General features: G+C 47.2%; 10 protein-coding genes and 1 further gene across 10 annotated transcripts; 6 read left to right on the top strand and 5 right to left on the bottom strand.

Annotated features, from left to right (window-relative positions):
* Nucleotides 1–13: 13 nt before the first annotated feature.
* On the top strand, nucleotides 14–283 carry Ecym_7446 (uncharacterized protein; the record flags this gene model as incomplete). The annotated part of the gene is made up of 1 exon (XM_003648035.1): nucleotides 14–283. The coding sequence occupies one exon, from the start codon at nucleotides 14–16 to the stop codon at nucleotides 281–283; it is 270 nt and encodes an 89-aa protein (XP_003648083.1).
* A 340-nt stretch (nucleotides 284–623) lies between these two features.
* RIB1 (GTP cyclohydrolase II) lies at nucleotides 624–1,538 on the bottom strand (the record flags this gene model as incomplete). The annotated part of the gene is made up of 1 exon (XM_003648034.1): nucleotides 624–1,538. The coding sequence occupies one exon, from the start codon at nucleotides 1,536–1,538 to the stop codon at nucleotides 624–626; it is 915 nt and encodes a 304-aa protein (XP_003648082.1).
* A 497-nt stretch (nucleotides 1,539–2,035) lies between these two features.
* On the bottom strand, nucleotides 2,036–2,503 carry Ecym_7444 (uncharacterized protein; the record flags this gene model as incomplete). The annotated part of the gene is made up of 1 exon (XM_003648033.1): nucleotides 2,036–2,503. The coding sequence occupies one exon, from the start codon at nucleotides 2,501–2,503 to the stop codon at nucleotides 2,036–2,038; it is 468 nt and encodes a 155-aa protein (XP_003648081.1).
* Nucleotides 2,504–2,745: 242 nt separating this feature from the next.
* On the top strand, nucleotides 2,746–3,774 carry HEK2 (Hek2p; the record flags this gene model as incomplete). Its single annotated transcript, XM_003648032.1, has 1 exon — nucleotides 2,746–3,774. One exon carries the CDS (start codon nucleotides 2,746–2,748, stop codon nucleotides 3,772–3,774), a length of 1,029 nt encoding a protein of 342 aa, XP_003648080.1.
* A 1,806-nt stretch (nucleotides 3,775–5,580) lies between these two features.
* On the top strand, nucleotides 5,581–7,134 carry SHE1 (She1p; the record flags this gene model as incomplete). Its single annotated transcript, XM_003648031.1, has 1 exon — nucleotides 5,581–7,134. The coding sequence occupies one exon, from the start codon at nucleotides 5,581–5,583 to the stop codon at nucleotides 7,132–7,134; it is 1,554 nt and encodes a 517-aa protein (XP_003648079.1).
* Nucleotides 7,135–7,922: 788 nt separating this feature from the next.
* PET9 (ADP/ATP carrier protein PET9) lies at nucleotides 7,923–8,834 on the bottom strand (the record flags this gene model as incomplete). Its single annotated transcript, XM_003648030.1, has 1 exon — nucleotides 7,923–8,834. The coding sequence occupies one exon, from the start codon at nucleotides 8,832–8,834 to the stop codon at nucleotides 7,923–7,925; it is 912 nt and encodes a 303-aa protein (XP_003648078.1).
* Nucleotides 8,835–9,575: 741 nt separating this feature from the next.
* On the top strand, nucleotides 9,576–12,272 carry Ecym_7440 (uncharacterized protein; the record flags this gene model as incomplete). Its single annotated transcript, XM_003648029.1, has 1 exon — nucleotides 9,576–12,272. One exon carries the CDS (start codon nucleotides 9,576–9,578, stop codon nucleotides 12,270–12,272), a length of 2,697 nt encoding a protein of 898 aa, XP_003648077.1.
* Nucleotides 12,273–12,371: 99 nt separating this feature from the next.
* Ecym_7439 (uncharacterized protein) lies at nucleotides 12,372–12,656 on the bottom strand (the record flags this gene model as incomplete). Its single annotated transcript, XM_003648028.1, has 1 exon — nucleotides 12,372–12,656. The coding sequence occupies one exon, from the start codon at nucleotides 12,654–12,656 to the stop codon at nucleotides 12,372–12,374; it is 285 nt and encodes a 94-aa protein (XP_003648076.1).
* Nucleotides 12,657–14,628: 1,972 nt separating this feature from the next.
* Ecym_7438 (uncharacterized protein) lies at nucleotides 14,629–16,131 on the top strand (the record flags this gene model as incomplete). Its single annotated transcript, XM_003648027.1, has 1 exon — nucleotides 14,629–16,131. The coding sequence occupies one exon, from the start codon at nucleotides 14,629–14,631 to the stop codon at nucleotides 16,129–16,131; it is 1,503 nt and encodes a 500-aa protein (XP_003648075.1).
* Nucleotides 16,132–17,203: 1,072 nt separating this feature from the next.
* On the bottom strand, nucleotides 17,204–17,550 carry Ecym_7437 (the record flags this gene model as incomplete).
* A 608-nt stretch (nucleotides 17,551–18,158) lies between these two features.
* Ecym_7436 (60S ribosomal protein eL19) lies at nucleotides 18,159–19,038 on the top strand (the record flags this gene model as incomplete). Its single annotated transcript, XM_003648026.1, has 2 exons — nucleotides 18,159–18,160; nucleotides 18,471–19,038. Coding segments are annotated over 2 exons (570 nt in total).
* Nucleotides 19,039–19,436: the final 398 nt, after the last annotated feature.

The following is a 19,436-nucleotide window of genomic DNA, read 5'->3' as shown; positions in this document are numbered from 1 at the left end:
AAGATATAGAGGGATGCAGTCATTATACAAGTTGAGTAATCAATCGCAGTTCCACTCCACGGAGTCGAACGGGTCGACAGGGTCATTTTTAACGAGTGCACCACTGGAACTAACGACGGTTAAAGGGTATAATGAGTTTCTAAAGACGAAGCGGGCAACGATGACTTCTACGTTGTTTAGCGATGACAAGAGCACTGGGTATGTTGTGCGGGACGGGGAGGTGCTTGCTACGATCACGGGGGAGGCCCGTGATTATTTGTTGAAGCTGTTTGGATCTTCATGATGTCAAGGAAAAAATTTTAGATTGATTGGGTCGTTGGGGCAGGGATGTATGTGGGTGGGTAGGGTATGTGCTCTGGTAGTTGTTACAATAGTATATATTTAGAGATGGATGTAATAAATATATGATTTTTGTGGTGGACTATTCTGGGGGTTTGGTGGCTAGCCGCCATGGCACCACGGATGCATGGAGGGGGAGGGGAGGGGGGTTGGTTTGTGGTGAATGTGGAATTGTTTTCTTGGCAACGTGGAAGAGGCTAAAAGGGCTTTCATTAGTGCGAAGGCTATATCAGTACGAAGGATATATCAAAAACGTGTCTAGGTTGTATACTAGTTAGTTACTACTACAATGCATGGGTATGCGAGCGGATGGCATTGGGTGTCGGGTCGGAGGTGTGTAGGTTGAGAGGCTTCTGGAGCAAGTGGCCCATTCTTTCAACTTTGACTCTCAAGTAGTTATCGATCTCGTTGGAGTGGATTCCTTGGCCTTGGTGGGTCCACGACAACGGGATCATTGGGACACGTTCCACGCATTGTAGGTATGGGGGGAAGTTGACTTGTTCGACCTTATCCGGGTTGTTGGTCAACAAGCGAACTTGTTCGATGCCCAAGTCTACTAGGATAGCCCTGCCCAAGGAGAAGTCACGGGCATCGGCGGGGTGTTTTAAAAGCAAGTTTGCCTGCACAGTATCTGCACCCAAGTCCTGTAGGTTGTACGCTTTTAATTTTTCGCTTAGGCCGATGCCTCTGCCCTCTTGACGCAAGTAGACAATGACGCCATGGCCATCGCCGCCCTGAATGTTCCCGTCCTGGGCAGCAGATATGAGTCTCCCCGCGCGATCGAACTGCTCACCACAATCGCAACGAGCACTCCAGGCCGTTTCGCCGGTGTAACATTCCGAATGAATGCGCACGAGTGTCTGGCGATCGCCGGTCCAGGTCGTGGTCCCATCCACCTCTAGGTTGCCCGAGGAATCAAAGGAAAGCTCCAGGCCCGACTTTTCATCCTTGTCCGAGTTGACCCTCCCGGGCCACAGCCGGCCAATATAAGCGCCGCGTATCATACGGTCCTGATGGGTGTCGTTAGCCCGTAAGCGGAAGAGCGATCTCGACCTGATGTCTTCTCCGAACACTATTGCCAAATGCTCCTTGTCGTCAACCTCATTCTTGTACAAGTGAAGAAATATATCCGGCCCCTGCACTGTAGGTATCCGAGCCCTGGCGATGCAAACAACTTCCGGCAACGAACTATTGGTCATGATCCTAGTCTTTTTTTTAGTCAGCTTATTCCTTGGAAATACGCTCTTCTCAAGAAAACACAAAGCTACTGCCAGCTGTGAAAGATACCACAAGCAAACTGCCAACCGAAAACAACACACTTGGAACCACGGCAATAAGTAGTCAATATTCCTCAGCCTCTCTTGTGGATTTCCACCCGTTTTTTGTATATTTTAATTCTCTATTATAAAACTCGAAAATCACCCACCCTATACCGCCTTGCTTTTTTTCTTATAACGAAAACAACTTTTTAATTTAGCCTTCAAAAGCTCTAGAAGCATGTTAATAATATGTCTGTAAGCAAAAAATCCTCGAGAAAAACCTCGAGGAACCGAATTTCAAATGTGACGCCTCTCGAGACGCTACGGAGATAACTCTAAAATATGAATAATGAATGATTGATAAAAAAATCAAAACGCAAAACGGCCATTTTGCATTTGTAGTCGGGTAACCACAAATAGAACACTCCGTACGTTCGTTACCCGTCTTCTGCTGCCCCTCCGCACCTCTCCGCCGGGCAGCCTCGCCGTGCAGCTTGCCGGTGTGCCAGCACCAGCAGGCTGTCTGCCACCCCGTCCGCCGTTGGCGGCAGCGCTGCGATGCCCAGCGCATCGCAAGTGTTCTTGTTCGTAGATGTGGGCCACTTGAGGCCGTCCTCGAGGGCCACACCACAGCCGGTGCTGTTGTGCTTTGTCCAACGATCTGGGCGACGATTACGGCTGCGGGGCAGAGATCTGGGTGCCTCCACCGGTTCTAGACTAGCATGCAGCATTCCAGAACCGTATTGAAAACTTGGACTACACCTAGCTTTGGTTGAGCTGGGTTGGGCTGGGAGCCGGGTGGCCGGCCGGGTAACCGCATCGGGGAGCATGCATGTTACCCGGGCTTTGGTGATGCTCTCGCAGCGACAACGCTGACAGCCAAAATGGCGAGAAAACAAATCCATTACAAAAAAACAGTTTATTTTTTGCCTCCCTTCTTTTGACTTGCAACCTACAAGTAAACACGTAACCAAACTGTAAAGAACTAAACAGATATAGGAACAGTCTACGGGCTTACTGCGCACTTTAATCAGATACTACGGGTCCAAGGAAAAATACAAGAGGCACGTCACAAGTTTTGTAACAAAGTGTTTCCATTTGTCTATCTTACTCTGTTATTTTTTTTGTCTACAAAAAACCAATGACAATGACTGATACCAGTGCTACTGCTGCTGCTGCTGCTGCTGCGACTTCTGAGTTGCCCTCTTCGCCAGGTGAGGTTGTTGGTGGTGTGAGTGGGGTTCCAGCGGCTGTGGGGGGTGCCACGTCGAGTGTGGCGAAGGATGGTTCTCTGGGTTCTGCGTCCCAGCTGTCGACATATGTTACGCAAAAAGTGTTGTTGTCGCTAAAAGAGGCGGCCAGGATCATTGGGCCGGGGGGGAACACGATAAATAATATTCGTACTGCGAATGGTGTGAAAATCGGGATTTCTCCGAAGGAGAAGTCGTGTTCCGATCGTTTGTTGGAGGTTACTGGGAGTATTACTTCGGTGGCCAATTCGTTGGCGGATCTGGTTAAGGTTTTGACGGATGATGCTACCGAGGAGGATTGTGGGGAGTCGGAGCAAGAGCAGCATGTGTTCAAGCATCTCAACTTTATACTCCCCCCGCCCTCTCTCGATGAGATCGAAGATCCGGAGAAGCTAAAGCAAATCGGCAATCTTAGATTGATTGTGACGAATAGCCAAGTGTCGTCGATCATTGGTACTCAAGGTACGAAGATCAAGAAGTTGATTGAGACGCATTCTGTGAAACTGGTGGTGTCCAAGACGTTTCTTCCCGACTCGCAAGATAGGATCTTAGAAATCCAGGGGTTCCCAAACTCAATTGCCAATTGTATCAAAGATATCAACAAAACGCTAATCAATGATGAAGTTTTGGACACCAAGGAGAAAAGATACTATCCTCACTCGAAACACTCAAAAGATATCCATGTCACGGCCACCGTTGGTATACCAGCTGAATTTGTAGGTGCGTTGCTAGGCCACGGCGGCAATCGTATTGCAAACTTAAGGAAGTACACGAGAACGAAGATCACGGTGGCGCAAGACCCAAATCAAAACAATGAAAGGGAGTTTACAATTACTGGCAACGACCAAAAGTCGGTCAAATTAGCTCAAACAATGATATTGAAAAACTTGGAAACTGAAAAAGAAAGGCGCTTAGAAAAGCAGTGAATTTTTGTGTATTATGTATCTCAATTACCGAGAAAACACGCACTCACACACACTCACACACACTCACATGCATGCATGCGCGCACGCAAACACACTCTCTCCTCTCGGTCGTTCCCTTCATCTCACCCATCCGCTTTTGATTCTCTACGACTGGACTCTTTTTCTAATATCATTCATTTTTTTCAAATAGAACATAAACACAACAAAAATAGCCTGAAAAAAAAGGTCTCAAAGCCAATAAAAAGTAAAAATATAATTGAAGTCAAATCAACTTATACTAAATTCACTTGCAGCTATCACTCTCAGAATAATTGATCTTTTTTATTTTACTTCCATTCTTTCTTTCTTTCTTTCCCTTTCCTCCCCATCAGTCTCCTCCAATCTTCCAAGAACGTCTATATCGAAAGCTGTGCCAAGTCCACCTAGCCTTCGTGATGGTAAAAATTCATTTGCGCACTCATCGTATACATATGTATCGTTATATCATGAGTTTTCTGCCTCTCCCTTCTATTGCTGTGAATGACCTTTTGTCCCACTGTATTACTTATAGTATCCTATCTTTTTATATCGATTTCTAACTATGTAACTTACTATTATGCATCTGTATGTATGTATTATTATATTATTAGTGTCATTAGTATTATTAGTACCCATAATTCCCGTTTTTGACTTCGTATCTGTTTCAGATTTGCCTCTCTATTTGTTTTTTACTCCTTTCGATCATTATTAGATTGTCTACCACCACCTTTACTACCGCTACCACTTCTACTTCAGTAGCAGTCCATAACTAGATAAATATCCACCCGATTGAACGTTCCGTCCCATTCTAACCTCGGAATACACCTTTAAGATATAGAAATACATATGCATGAGCAAAGTTGCCAAACCGGTTTACGTAATTTGCTTATATAAAAACCCAACATATATAGCACGCTGCGATTACGAAACCGGTCCACTCACGCTTTTTCGAATAGCCCAAGATCCATGAGTTCACACTCAACCCCCCACTACTGCATTTAAGGTACAAAATCCTATGCTATCTCTCCATAGAATTGTAGAGTGTACCTGCGATACTTCCGTTTCTGCCTAACCGTGTACCCTCTGTTGTTTTTCATCTTCCGAATATAGGAAGACGTTGCCACAACTACTACACCACAAAACAAAGAAGCAGATTCGCAATAGATCGTTCACCACCACCTTGCCGTCGTGGGCTGCTATAATTGTTACCGATAATACTCCTTCGAGTGGACTCATTCCGCACAAAGCAACAGAACCAGTGTTCCTTCATCTATCAAACCATAGGCTCTCGAAAGCGGTTGTCCCAGGCTTATTTATTTACTATTACTATTAAAGACAACGCAAGAGATCGCGTACGCTGAGAACACGCACTGTTGCAGGCAAGAGGTCAATTGACTAAGGCTACATTATTAAATCAAGAACAGCCTACTTTAAAGGTTTAAGGCCATTTCTGATATTGGTGTATTTGTGATTTTTATAATTTTTTTTTCCACCACACACACACACACACACACACACAGACACACAAAGACACAGATCTTTCCTCTTCCTCTGCTGCTCTTCCTCTCTCTCTTTAAGCTTGTCTCCTTTTTTGTCTCCCTTTATCAAATATAACTGGTGCGGTTTCCTTTTAGCTTTGGCATCGCTCTTGTTTTGTGTTGGAGAAGTAAATTTTGTCAGTGTGTTATCCTACGAGGTTCCATTGGTACATGCATACCATTCATTGACAAGGAGACGGACCATTTTATCTGTTGGCATTGAATACTTCCAAGTCTGAAGAAAGCATTTATGCAAGAGGGATCACAGAAGATGTCTCCCACGGAATTGTCGCAGCAGCAGCAGCAGCAGCAGCAGCAAATTCTGCAACAGCAGAATTTAGACGAAAAACAACAGCTCATAGACAATATTGGTGTGTCTCGGCGCCTGGGGAACTCTGTGCTCAACGAGTTGGATCATCGTGCGACGAATTTGCTTGCAAATTTGACTTCGTCTACGGTATCTACGGTATCTACGGCATCAACTCTAACTGATCCTGAACAGGAGCAAGATAACGAGACCCAAAAAAACCATGCATCGAGGTTCGAGTCTGTGCATGGGGAACTGATCCAGAATATGGATTCGATAGATACCCACTATGCTGTGAAACGCAATCGCCAGGGTCTAAACGTACCGGCCACACCAAAGCGTTACTCGATTCAAGACGCCATGACTGCCGTTCCTTTGACAAGAGAAACGGACCGGGGTGAGTTACTTTACAACAAGAGGGCTCGAGATGCGATGGGCAATATTGTGGAAAGGCTTACTACTAGCCCAGTCACAGATATAACGCGGAGGATACGAAGGTTGCGTATGAACATGAGTACCCCAAGAGAGCATCATCGCGAACGCGAAAGGCAGCGCCGGAGATCGTCCATCATCCGTCAGTCTTTGACTGGTGGCAGCGACAAAGAAAACCTCTTACCTAGAAAGAAGGGTTTTGCAAATCTCTATGGAGAATTAAGAGCTGTGTCAAGTTCTGCAATCACGTCCAGCATCCAAGGCCCAGGTGGCCCTGCTTTTGCAAAGCCCACGATTACTTCGAGACAGAAGACAGTTAATCCACTACTCAGAAGCCAGCACGATGCAGCAAGTATCTTCCCCCAAATTCGAAAGAAAGCTTCACCTTTAGCAGCATCTTCATCTTCATCTTCTTTGTCCTTCCAGCATCATCGTCAGTCTTCACCGATACCCACGCCCAAGCAGCAATTTACGGTGTTCACCCATCGGTCACCAGTTACAGGTTCTTCATCCTCTTCTAGCGTGCCAACGTCGTCCAAATTTCGGCCACAGTTGACGATAAATACCAGTCAACACTCCCCAATTAGTCCTCAACCGTTTGTGACCAACAATGACTCCGATAAAACAAAACCAAAGGTAGTTGCATCGAAAAGCGTCTTTGACAGACTCTACCATCAGCCGACCACGGCAACTCAGCAAAAGTCTTGTACGATTCGCAAATCCAAGACACAGGGTGATCTACACTACATCAGCAAGCAAAACGATCAGGATGACGGCACTGGCAATACGTTTGCAACTCCTACTAGTGCAGCAACTGCAACCAGCGCGAGCGGCACCAACAGCTACCACCACCCTACTGGCATACCACGTTCCCGATCAATCACTGACTTGAAAGCCAGGCCAAAGGCCTCCCCCCGTCTTTGCAACGAACAAGCACAGGCGGTGATTTGTCGGTGGGCAGTGGCAGTGGATCTAACAGAAGAAGACCGTCGTGGAGATAACTGGGCGGACGCACTATGCATCATTCAAGGCCTCAAGAAACAGACATACATTGCAGCATCTTAAGCATACTCCCCCTGGCCCACGCGACTCACGCGTTGTAACATAAGGTTAACTTAATCATCGGCCATCTCCCTTATCCCTCACGTCTCCAAAACTCCTCTTTGCGTGCTTCTAATCGTTTCATCTCTTAACCATAGTTATGTATGCGTCGAAAACAGAAAACAAAATTAAAAAAACAAGCCCTCTCTTGCAGGCCATTTCAGGCCTCTCGCTACCATTACTGTTAACTAGAAGCCTTCCTCTCCTCGTCTCCGCCCTTGACATGCATGCATTATCATCATAATAATAATAATAGTTATACATACACGTCGAAAAAGTTCTTAAAAAAAATTAAAGACTATATACTGATCCAGTAATTCAAAATCATTATATATATATGAATATAGGTAGGGGTGAAGCTTTCCAAAAATGAGGAAAGCTCGATATATATATCAAACGTTTGGTAGGGGGAGGGATAAAGATGTAGGGATAAGGTGAAAAAAAACGGTGAACATAGAACACCAATACAAGTATAAATACAGATTTGTGTCCATTTTCTTTGAGGTGAAATAATATAACACACATATCTGCACTTCCCCGATTATGCGCCGTTTTTCAAAAAGATACTGAGTAGTAAAAAAGGCATAAAAACAAAAACATACGCACCAATCAATAGCTTTTCTGTATTATATGAAGCTTCCTCTGAGCAACGTCTCTACGGTATTCTTGAGTAGCGAATGCCGCGCGACGTGCTCCGGAGAGCTAAAAACTACCGGGGTGTGTGTGTGTATCGTCTGAACCAACAGTGATCATTAAAACTTCTTACCAAACATGACGAACTGCAACCGGTCGTACAAAGAGATAGCACCAGCACCTGCAACAGCTCTCAAGATGTTCGCACCACAACCCTTGAACAAGGATGGGACACCCTCAGCGGCAACAATTCTTCTGAAGGCGTCAAAGGCACCATCGTACTTGACGGCCTGGCCGGAAGTCATCATCATTCTCCTTCTAACAGTGTCCAATGGGTAGGACGCGGTGGAAGCAGCAGTAGTGACCAACCAACCCAAAATGAAAGAGGCAGCAAAAGAACCGTCCAAAGAACCAGTCAACAACAAAGGCTTCAACGAGTCGTACAAACCAAAGTACAAACCTCTGTACACAACAATACCAAACACAGAAGGCAAGAAACCTCTGTACAAACCAGCAATACCATCGGTGCTCAAAGTCTTCTTGTAAACATCAACCAACCCATTGAACTGACGCTCGCCACCCTTCTTGGCAGACTTGGAGTCCGCAGCCAAACGCGTTCTCGCATAGTCCAAAGAGTACACAAACATCAACGACAAACCACCAGCAGCACCACCCGAAGCCAAGTTACTGGCAAACCACGCGGCGTACCCATCCTCCTTGGAACGACCAAACAAAGACTTGATCTTGTCCTTGAAAGCAAAGTTCAAAGCCTGAGTAGGAAAGTAACGAATCACATTGGCCGTGTTACCCCTCCAGAACGAAACAATACCCTCGTTCTTGGCCGTTCTACGGAAACACTCCGCAATACTGTCGTACCGCTTGTCCAAAGTCCCCTGCTTGAGCATCTCATCCTGGTTCTGAATCAACAACTTCACTCTCTCAATAGGCGCCGCCACCGTCTTGGAAACCGCCGCGGAAACACCGCCCATCAAAAAGTTCACAGCAAAATTAGATTGTGAATCACTGCCCATTGCGTCTTGTATAATAACTACTGATGTGATGATAATATAAGATACCCTTCAAATGTAATTCCTAAAAATTTTTCTTAGAGAAAAATGAAGAAAACTATGAAAAAAGACCAAACAAACAAACTGATCGATAAGAAAGGGAAACAAAACTAAAGACTCCGCTTACGTCCTTTCCTTTGATTCTCAAAAGCCTTAACACTGTATAATGTATCCACTTGAAAGACAAGAAAAAAAAACACTTCACGAGAAGTAAAAGAAAACGATACAGGACAAGGGAAGAGCAAAAACTCTGTCTATTTAAATAGATTCACGGTTTCGCGGCCAATAGTCCACCAGGCGCTGGGCGGGCGAGCCAATGACGACGATCGAAGCCGACCCGATTCCGGAAGAAAATTTTTCTATGTGGTGCAGGGCTGTATGAAGCGCGCTCGCTGATTGGCTGGCCGCGGGGGGGGATTTGCCGCGACAGGGGTACGGTTGGGCCCCCAACCGTACCCCCACGCTGTGCCGTACCGCCCGTCTCGCCGCCGCCGCCGCCCGCTGGCCAGCGGGCGGCGGCGGCGGCTCCGAGCCCTGCCTAGCGCTCCAGCGTCGTGAGCTTCCGTAACCAAAGTCATACAGCTGAGTAATTCATTAAGATCCAGGACAAACCGAACCCAGCACTAAGCTATCTACAAAGCAACGCAGAAAAACAGAAAACAAGGTCATTCTATTCCCCAGAAAACCATCGTTATAGATCGTTCTATGACCAAGGGTGTGCATGGTCAGTATATGATGCCAGAGAAGTCGATGCAATTGCCTCGGAAGAGAGTGTCCAAGGCGTGTGATACGTGTCGGGCCAAGAAGATCAAATGCAACGGCGAAGAGCCGTGTTCCAACTGCGGGAAGCACGATTTGGAGTGCGCGTACACGCATGTGATCAAGAGAAGGCGTCCGGTGCCCACGCGGATTTCCAATAGGAAGCTGCTTGGTGATCTGTCGTCGCGGCTGCAGCGGTTGGAGCAGTTGTTGGAGAGGGTTTCGAGCAAGCTTGGCGCGGGGGCGGGGAGGCAGGGGAAGGAATGCGGGGTGGACGGCGATGCTGGGGACGAGGGTGAAAAGGACGGTGAGGAGGATGAGGAGGGCGAGGAGGAGGACGAGGAGGAGGACGCGGATGTGGTAAGCACGTCGTCTGTGGAGGTGTATGGGAGGCCGCGGTTCGCTCGGGTTGGGAGCATGTCGTCTCAAGGTTCCAGCTCATCGGAGTCTGTGGTGACGCAGATGTCGCTACCTGCAGATGGGTCGTATGAGGATAGCAAGTCGCAGACGTATTTTGGGACGCACACTTCGTTGTCGTTGTTTTCGCGGCGCGGTTTGAGATGGCTGTACAAGGTATTGGGCGGGAAGAGCGAGGTTATTATTCCGCTGATCAAGCTGAATGGTTTTATGAGGAAGAGTCAGGACATGTTTTGCAGCAAGTTTCTGCTGGCCGTTGATCTTGAGGAGTTGCCCGCGTGGCCGACTGTGGAGCAATGTGAGATTCTCTGTGAAGTGTTCATCAACAACTTTCTGTGGACGTTTCCTGTGTTGACGCTTGAAGAGGTGAGAGCCATCTTTGGCAGGATGCGTGCGGCGACGCCTGAGGGTCTGAGCATCACAGACAAGCTGTTGGCAGGTGCGGTGATGCTGCTCGCTGCCGCGGTGAACAGTTTTCAGGTTCCGTCAGAGTCCAAGCTCTGGAGATCGATTTCCAGCCAGATGCTGAGAACGACGATTAACATCGTCCAAACTACGTGGATGATCTCAATGCCGGACCCAGTTGGGTACATGCAAGGAATAATCCTGATGTGCATCTTCTTGGAGAACTCGCCGGTCCCGCAGACAACGTATTTACAGCTTTCGTTCGCCATCCGTCTTGGCCAGGCACAGAATTTACACCATCGCGAGCCGTATCTTCACATCAAAGATCCTGTGGAGCGTCAGCGCAGAATCAACGTGTGGTGGTGGTGCTACCGCTACGACAAGACCCTCTCTACATCTACGGGGAAGCCGTCTTTGATCCACGAGCACGACAACACTGCGTTCAACGAATGGGATTTCTACCAAATGCTGGAGTGGCAACTCCAGCAGCAACCCGCTGTGTATGAGTTGCAACCGCGTCCGCCTCCAGGCGTCGACTGGCAAAGCATGTTTCACAAGCGGCTACTGTTTGCAAGCAGCAACTCTATCACCAGTTTGAACCACGCCCTCAATTACTATTTCTACAAACTGTACCGCATACAAAGTGAGGCGTACATAAGAGTATTCGGCAATAAAGCTCAATCATCCTCCACAAACATCGACTGTAAGAAACGCATCCAAAACATCAACTACATCCTAGATTGCCTGGACTGCTGGCGCGATTCCCTGCCGGACCTGTTGAAGCCCCGTTCGGGAGAAGCCGCCCTAGCCGAAGTTTTCTCCCAGCTGATGGCCATGCGTCGAAAGGACGAAGACACCACCATGGTGAACCAGGTCCGCCCCAGAATTCTTCTGCTCTACGTCAAATACTACCACACCGCAAGCAGCGTCGCACACGCTGCCGTCCGGCCCCCATGGATACTCCAACAATCGCTACTGGAAACTAAAAAATTGGTCCGCAAGTTCCCACTAGTCGCCCACTCCATCGAAAACTCCCTAAGTATCCTCCACATCGTAGACTATATGTTGCTCCACGATACCCCAAGCCAGCTGTACCTTGAGCTCCTCCTGGCCCATTTCGGAAGCTTCCTCTCCATTGTAGGCAACACCTTCCTCTACGATAACGTCTCCTACGATAACATCCTTCTCCTCGACAGATGCACGAAAACCGTCGTCTCCATAGCCCAGCGCCAAACCCCAATCTCCACATGGAAGTGGGTCATCGTGGCCATCGTCACCACCCACTTCCTGAAACTAACGGTCGATAGATACAACGAACACTTAAAAACTTCCCCCGAACTCCCTGCGCTCCCACTAAACAGGAACGACTACGTGCTGACGCTCAAGTCCCTGCAGGCCACGATGCTCTCCAACTACAGAAAAATATTCTCCAGCCTGGACGACCTGGAAAAGAAAACCAGGCAGTCCAACATCACCATCGACGACCCCCTAACCGCCTTCAACTACACCGACTGGTTCAACAACGACCTCAACGCCTCCTCCCAGTCCCTACTATCAACTATCTCCCCAAACGAAATGGACCCCTCCTACCTAAACGACCTCTTGTTCCCACACAACCAACAAGAACACCTCGTAAACCAGCTACCGCAGCAGTTCAACCAACAACAACCACAACAACAACAACCCATCCCCAACCCACAGATCCCCTCCTTCATAGACGACGTCCTCTCCGGACCAGACCAGGAACCCAACCTTGTAAATTTAGAAAACTACTTCCTCACTGATCCAACCCTCAACCTGTCCAGCTTCTACAACCAGTAGCACCACGCTTGCAGACCACCCGTACACCACATCAATTTTAATCTACGTACAAACCCATCCCTACATACAGAACTAAAAACACCGCCCTATTTCCGCCGTTCAAATCCCTCCACCACGAAGCCTCGTCTGTTCCACCAAAACCTTCTCTAACTGCTCCGTATTCTTGAAGTCCTGTCTCCAGTTGCAAACACCACACCGCAACTGCTGGCCCCAGTACAGAGGGATCAACGGAACCATACACAGAGTAACGAACTCCCGCCTGCACACAGGACCTACGCTGAAATTACGGCAATTGGGACAGTACACATGTCCGTACCGACCCTCGGGGTCTTTCCTATACGGCTTGTCCCAGTCCCGTTTACCAAAAAACAGAGGTAGACACATAAACATCTTTCTCTAATTGTATTTTGCCTGCGTTGCCTGCGTTGCCTGTCTTTCTAGCTACTTGGTTTTTTTGCCTTTCCTTCTCTTCTTCTAGACTTGCAAAAAAATAGAAAACAAACTCTGATTGGCTCTGATTGGTCCTGCCTTGTTGTGTGTGACGAAGAGTCCCTAAAACCAGAAAAAAAACTCGTTGTTCTTTTATCGCATATAGCTCCCTGCTATATCCTGCTGCTCTATATCTCTTATGTGTCCGATCGATGATAAAAAAAGCCTGCCGACAAAACCCCCTTATTTTGTTTTTGAAAAATTAACGCGGCCGCGGATGCTCGCCTCCACCTTCCCGTTATTTCTTATATGTATTTTTGAAGCTGGGCGATTTCGAACTGTTTAGTAGCATGTATTGTGCTTTTTGCGCCTACGTGGCGTGTGGCTGACCATTGTAATATAATAGTCATGCAGGGGGACTCCGGGCAAACGCGCGTGCGCGTTTGCCGTGAGCGTGGTGCGTCTGTGGCCATCACCACCCCGGGTAACGACGTCTGCGCTCTCCTTCGCTCCTTTTTTACACCGCGGCAGTAGCGCCTCCGGCGCTACTGCCGCGGTATAAAAACACTTTTCTTGGGGAAACCACGCGCGGCGGCCCTGCCCCTTCCCTTCCAGCTCCCACTACTATGGGGAACGGGGGGCGGCCCCCTCCCACCAACACAGCCGTTTTACTGCGTCGCCACTGGCGACCCAAACGGTCGGCTGAGCCGCATGCGAGTCATCCTCCCCCCACGCAGATGCAACTACACACGCACTGCGTTTATTTTTATCGGAGAGTTGCATAGAGAACTCTCTGCATTATTGTGCAGTAAAACTATCGAGCCAGCATGCCAGCGCATTGATTTGGCGTTTCCCTTTGGGCCACAAAGACGGGCCAGACTTGGCCTGGGCAGCGCGCGCTGCGGGTGCGCTGCGTCTGCACGGTTGGGTTAGGCTTTTTGGCGGGACATATGACACAGTTTTCGCAGTAGTATTGAACAAAACCATACATATACATGAAAAAAGAACAACAAGAAGAGGCATTAATGGGACGAGTAGTCGTGCGTTTTAGTGTGCGGCGGTGCTGCGTGCTGTGTGTGTGCGTGTGCGTGTGGTACTGAAAGAAGGACAGGACACACAGGCATGGAGCGCAGTGGGAAAAATTGGAAAAGGGATTTTATTTCAGTTGGAGGATACCAACAGAATCAGAGAGATTGGTGGAGTAAGAGAAGCGGTGGTCGAGAAGGGGCGGATGCAGGGAGGTTTTAGCTCCCTCTCCCTGCCTGCCGGTGCCCCTCAGTGTATACGGATTTTACGAGAACTCTCTCAGGCAGCAGTATTATGCATAGACATCTGACTCAAATGCGCTTATCACGTTTTTTTTGTAATTTTTTGTTCATTTTGGCTTTTTTCATTCTGTTTTGTTCGCCCGAAGTCAGTGCACACTACTGTACTTATCTGTATATGTAGAACAAAGGAATTGTAAGGTTAGGAGATATATATGTGTATGTGTATGTATATATATCTAATGTGGAAGAAGAAAGAGTAAGCTCTGAGTAGAGATATATGTGTACAGATGGAAGGAGGTTAAGGGAAATTGGGGATATATATATATATATATATATATATAAAGACAGAGAGAGGTATAGATACGGATACCGATAATACAGATATTATATTATATTATAGATATAATAATAATATATTATAAGATATATATACTACAGAGAGGAGAGGAGGAAAACGAGATTTTGGATTGGAAAGTTCCAAGAGCGGCAAAAATCAGGAAAGGACTACTAGGACGACGACGACGACGAGTGATAGTAATTATTGAGGACAGTGGTGCAGCGAGCAGTTGGTTTTAATTTGAAGTTTTGTTTAATATTTTGTTGTTTTTGGAGGATCAGGGATATAGAAAGAGCGATATAGGGATTTTGTTTTGGACGTTATGTTGTATTCGAGTGTTGAAGATTATAGTTTGTTTGAGAACAACCTCGTTTTTTGGAATGAAACTGGAGACGGCGACGAGTCACGTGGTAAGGGGACGGTGTCGATGAGCGGCGGAGGAGGCGGCGGAGCACGAGCGGACGTGGATGGGGCCGGTGAGGGGGGAACGGTTGGAGGCCCAGCAGCTGGGGAGGTTGTTGGGGACGGTACGAGTTTGGGTCAGGCGGGGGTGGATCAGCTGGTGAACCTTGGGTATCCCACCACAAGAGGAAATGCGGGTGGAGGTGCTGGTGCTGGTGGAGGTGCCGATGCAGTCGAGGAATCCAACTCGTCGGTTTTCTCGTACTCCAGCATGTCTACCGGGGGCGGAGGAGCAGTGTTCGGTGGTATATTTTACGATGCGGACTTCTTCTCGACGAGCTTGCGGAACCTGATGTTGACAAGGACACCGTCGTTCGAGGAACAGATGCTGCAATCGATGGAGTCGACCAACGTCGCGGCGTTGCTGACGCCCAACGTGGACCCTGTGATGTCTTACTCCAGCTATACGGATCTCTCGCAATTGCCGATTTACGAGCAAGAGCAGGCCTCTCCCATGTCGTTTCCCACGACGTTGAGATCCCAGCAGGGCATGGAAAGCCCGCTGGCTGGCGGGCTGCGTGCTGTACGAGTGATGGGTGATGACGGTGGGGAGGACAGTGAGAGGGATGGACTAATAAGACCAGTGAGTGGGGGGGCAGGAGTGGTAGGAGGCAGGGGCGCCCTTTACGGGAAACAGACTGTTGTCAGCGGCAGGAATAGCACTAGTAGCCAGGACAGCAGTTGCAATGACCATTATGCGGACGTAGACGGCGAGGATGAGGACGAGGATGAGGATGAGGACAACAGCGAGTATGGCGGGGAGTCGCACGATAAAGTGCCCAGGCAAAGACGCTGTTCCAGACGGTCCACCAGCTCTCCCAGCACGGCGTTATGCAACAACAAGAAGGTGTCCGATTCGCGGCTTTCAGCACAGGGGCTCGCTGAGGTGTTAAAGTTGGCATCAGCTGAGGAGGCGCTGCGCCGTGAGAGGTTTGTTCTCGATATTCTAGAAAACGAACTGCACTACCCGCTTGGCTACAAAACGTGGGTCCGCGATACTTCGAAAGAGTACCGTAGCCAGCTCCTGGATCTTCTCCACGAGCGGGTGAAGGTCAAGTACCCTGAGTACGACAAGCCCGTGCTGGAGACCATTATAAGGCGCGCCACCTACTATATGATGCAGTCGAGGTTGAGAAGAGAGCGCAGAGCGAAGGCAAAGGCAAAAAGAGACAGCGTCTCGAGCTTTTCCGCAGAATTGAAGGAGACTGCCAATGCCGCTGCCTCGTCTAGTTCTGCTTCTTCCGCTTCTTCGTCTGGAGCCACAGCAGTGTCTGATTCAACCGCTCCTACTGATGCCCTTCGAACTAAGGTATCTACTATTTTCGCTTCCAATGGTTACGGAAGTGCGTCCTTTATGTTGTGATTTGGATTTGCCGGACTTGTCGGTCGGCCTGCGTTTTTTTGGTGCTTCAAGTACTAGGCGACTGGAGCTCTCTACAAGTAACGAGAAAAAACATATTTTAATTATGATCAATGTTAAGAACAAGGGAAAAGAACAGCGAAGCTTCATTCAAAAGAGGAAACAAAGACTGACTATCGTCTGTAAGAGAAACACTGTTGAAAAAACCGAAAAAACCGAAAAAAAGAGAGAACAGAATTTATGGCTTGGTCTACACAGCTAATGAGTCAGTCGGTCAGTATGTGTGTTTATGTGATTTTAACAATACATCGTTTCATGTAGATGTTGGTTCATTATTGCCAGTAGTAACGTGTGTTCTTCTAATGCGTTTTTTATATATTTGAAATTTACTGCTAGTGATGATGTCAACCGTGTATAACATAGTAGAAAAGATAATAATTGTAATTTTGTGTCGTATTAATCAACTAGTCATTCTTTCATTATTTAGTACGCCTTACTTAAGGCTACCCTGTCCTGTCTTTGCTTGTGTTAGGCCTGCACCAAAACGAGCTAAACGAATGGTGCCGATCTCCGTTCCTACTCGCATCTCTTGCCATAATTGGCACGAAGCCGTTCCAATGCATGGACATCTGGGAGACTTGTTATGCATCAACAAATAAAGAAATCTAAAACAAAAACGAAAATAATAATACTAATGCTCAAGTAATAAAAAAATAATGCTACTATTATTGATCAGTCTGCAGTCCTCTGCCCTCGCGAACATCAATTAATATTTGGTCAATGGCCGTTCCTAAAGAGTCACTGTACGTGCGAGTAAAAAAATGAACGGCACTGATCTGATCTGAACTTCATTGACTTGTCTGAAATCTTCTATTGCGCACAAAAATTTGATGAACACCTACACGAATCGCGTTTTGTGGGCTCACAATGTGTAAATAAAAAAAGGATAAAAACCAAAAACACAATTAGCGTACATAACAGCTATTTTTAATTCCTACTTCCCTTTCCCTTGCACTTGCCTGTTTCTTTCCTGTTTCTCCCATAGATTAGTCCATTGATACTTTCTGGCATCTGTTCAGAACTTCGTAAAAGATCCCTTTTTTTTGCTCTTCTTCATTATCTTGGACTTTTTGTAATTGTGATGTCTCGCATCTCTCCATCCGGAAGTGCTGATCTTAGTTTCGCTGTCCTTCCCATTTATTCCACCAGCATCCTGAGCACCTGCAGCATTCACTGCGGTTTCGACCTCCATTAAAGTTCCATCTCCCTTCTTCAGTTCCTCATCTTTTTTTGTCCATTGAGGTTTTGTTTTAGCTTCTCCGCTAGACGCTCTGCTCGAGCATCTGCCGTCTTCTGAAAAACAGCCTTGCGTTTGATCGACTTGGCTGCAAGAGAGGATTTTGCACGAAGAGACTTTGCCATCTGGTAAATATCGCTTGATGTATTTTATCTGGTCCCTAGCTGGTTTTTAGCAGGTCTGGTCAATGAAGGTAAGATAACGGTATGATATAATGATAATGAGTAGATGAGCTTATTTTAGGCTCGAAAATTTTCAGCGTGCAGCGCAGATTGGACCTCCGAAAAAGAAACGAGTTATATATGACTGTGCATCCGTACATTATATTATATCCTATTTGCATCCGTACATTTCTGATCGACCGCGGAGTAGGCAGCGTCGCGCGCAGTGGTCGGAGGTACTTGCTTGGATTGCTGGGCGATGCTGCGGAGCCTAGCGGGACTCAGCGGGAGCCTAGCGGGCTCCCGCTGAGTCCCACTCGTGAGTCGGAAGCAGTGGGCCCGCTAGGCCGTTCCTTCGCAGCGTAGGCAGGGAGTGTCCCCCGCCCCCCGCCAGACACCCCCAGCACAGGCTCAGCTGGCCGCCGCCGGCCTAGGCGGCGGCCCAGGCGGCGGCCCAGGCCCCTCCAAACACACAAGGAAAAAAATAGCGTTTTACAGGCTATATGTAAAAGGACATCTATAGTGCTTAATCTTAGTCTTACAGTATAAGGACGTAATACCGCAAAGCAAAAATGTATGTACCATAATGAGTGATAAACGAGGATGCTTTCTGTGCGAACGATTCAGATAAATGCAGGATTTTGGTATCTTATAACAGGTTGGAATTTGAGAGCTATGGAACAAGAACCATGAAATGATTAGTTGGAAATACATCTGATTTATACTGTGGAGATTGAAATTTGAATGATGTGATGAAATTGCCATATAAAAAATCAGGACTTTAATCCTTTAAGTCGGACAAGCACCGTAGTTCTTTGAATGCACGTATATGAAGCAGACCCGGGACTTGTGGAGCACTAGAAACTAACAATAATATTTTGCAGGGCTAATTTGAGAACTCAAAAGAGACTTGCCGCTTCTGTTGTTGGCGTTGGTAAGAGAAAGATCTGGATGGATCCATCTGAGACCTCCGAGATTGCTCAAGCCAACTCCAGAAATGCCATCAGAAAGTTGGTGAAGAATGGGACCATCGTCAAGAAGCCAACCAGAATCCACTCCAGATCCAGAACTAGAGCCATGGCTGAATCCAAGAGAAACGGTCGTCACACTGGTTACGGTAAGAGAAAGGGTACCAAGGAGGCCAGATTGCCATCTCAGGTTGTCTGGATCAGAAGATTGCGTGTTTTGAGAAGATTATTGGCCAAGTACAGAGACGCTGGTAAGATCGACAGACACTTGTACCACTCTTTGTACAAGTCTGCCAAGGGTAACACCTTTAAGCACAAGAGATCTTTGGTCGAACACATCATCCAAGCTAAGGCTGATGCTCAACGTGAAAAGGCTTTGAAGGAGGAAGCTGAAGCCAGAAGAATTAAGAACAGAGCTGCCAGAGAGAGAAGAGCTCAAAGAATCGCCGAAAAGAGAGAAGCTTTGTTGAAGGAAGACGCTTAAATAAACCCCATTTAAGCGCCTTGTATAAATTATAAATCCTAAGCCATAAACTTACTACTCTTATCGAAGTTTTCATCCTGTCTTTTATGTAGTATAAAATACCCAGCTTACAAGCAGTTGGGGTTTTTTCCTAATAATAAATATCGAGGTATCTCATTAAAAAGCAAGGTGTGTCGTAGTCGTCTCCATTATCTAATTCCTTCGACATCCCCCTTGGGGGTGCTCCTTACAGCGATCAAGTTTCCATATCTGTACCCCCCTCTGTTGCACATGGTCTTTTGAATACTTTAGAAAAATATAGCTTTGTGTACTTCGTAACATATACATAGATAGAATCATTTACATATTCTATAATGGCTGTATAAGTTTTGCCTGCTGTCAGCCTGACTACCCAGCTC

The sequence above is a fragment of the Eremothecium cymbalariae genome, chromosome 7 (genome assembly GCF_000235365.1).
Source record: "Eremothecium cymbalariae DBVPG#7215 chromosome 7, complete sequence".
Lineage (NCBI taxonomy): Eukaryota > Fungi > Ascomycota > Saccharomycetes > Saccharomycetales > Saccharomycetaceae > Eremothecium > Eremothecium cymbalariae.
This window is presented reverse-complemented; position numbering and strand designations above follow the sequence as displayed.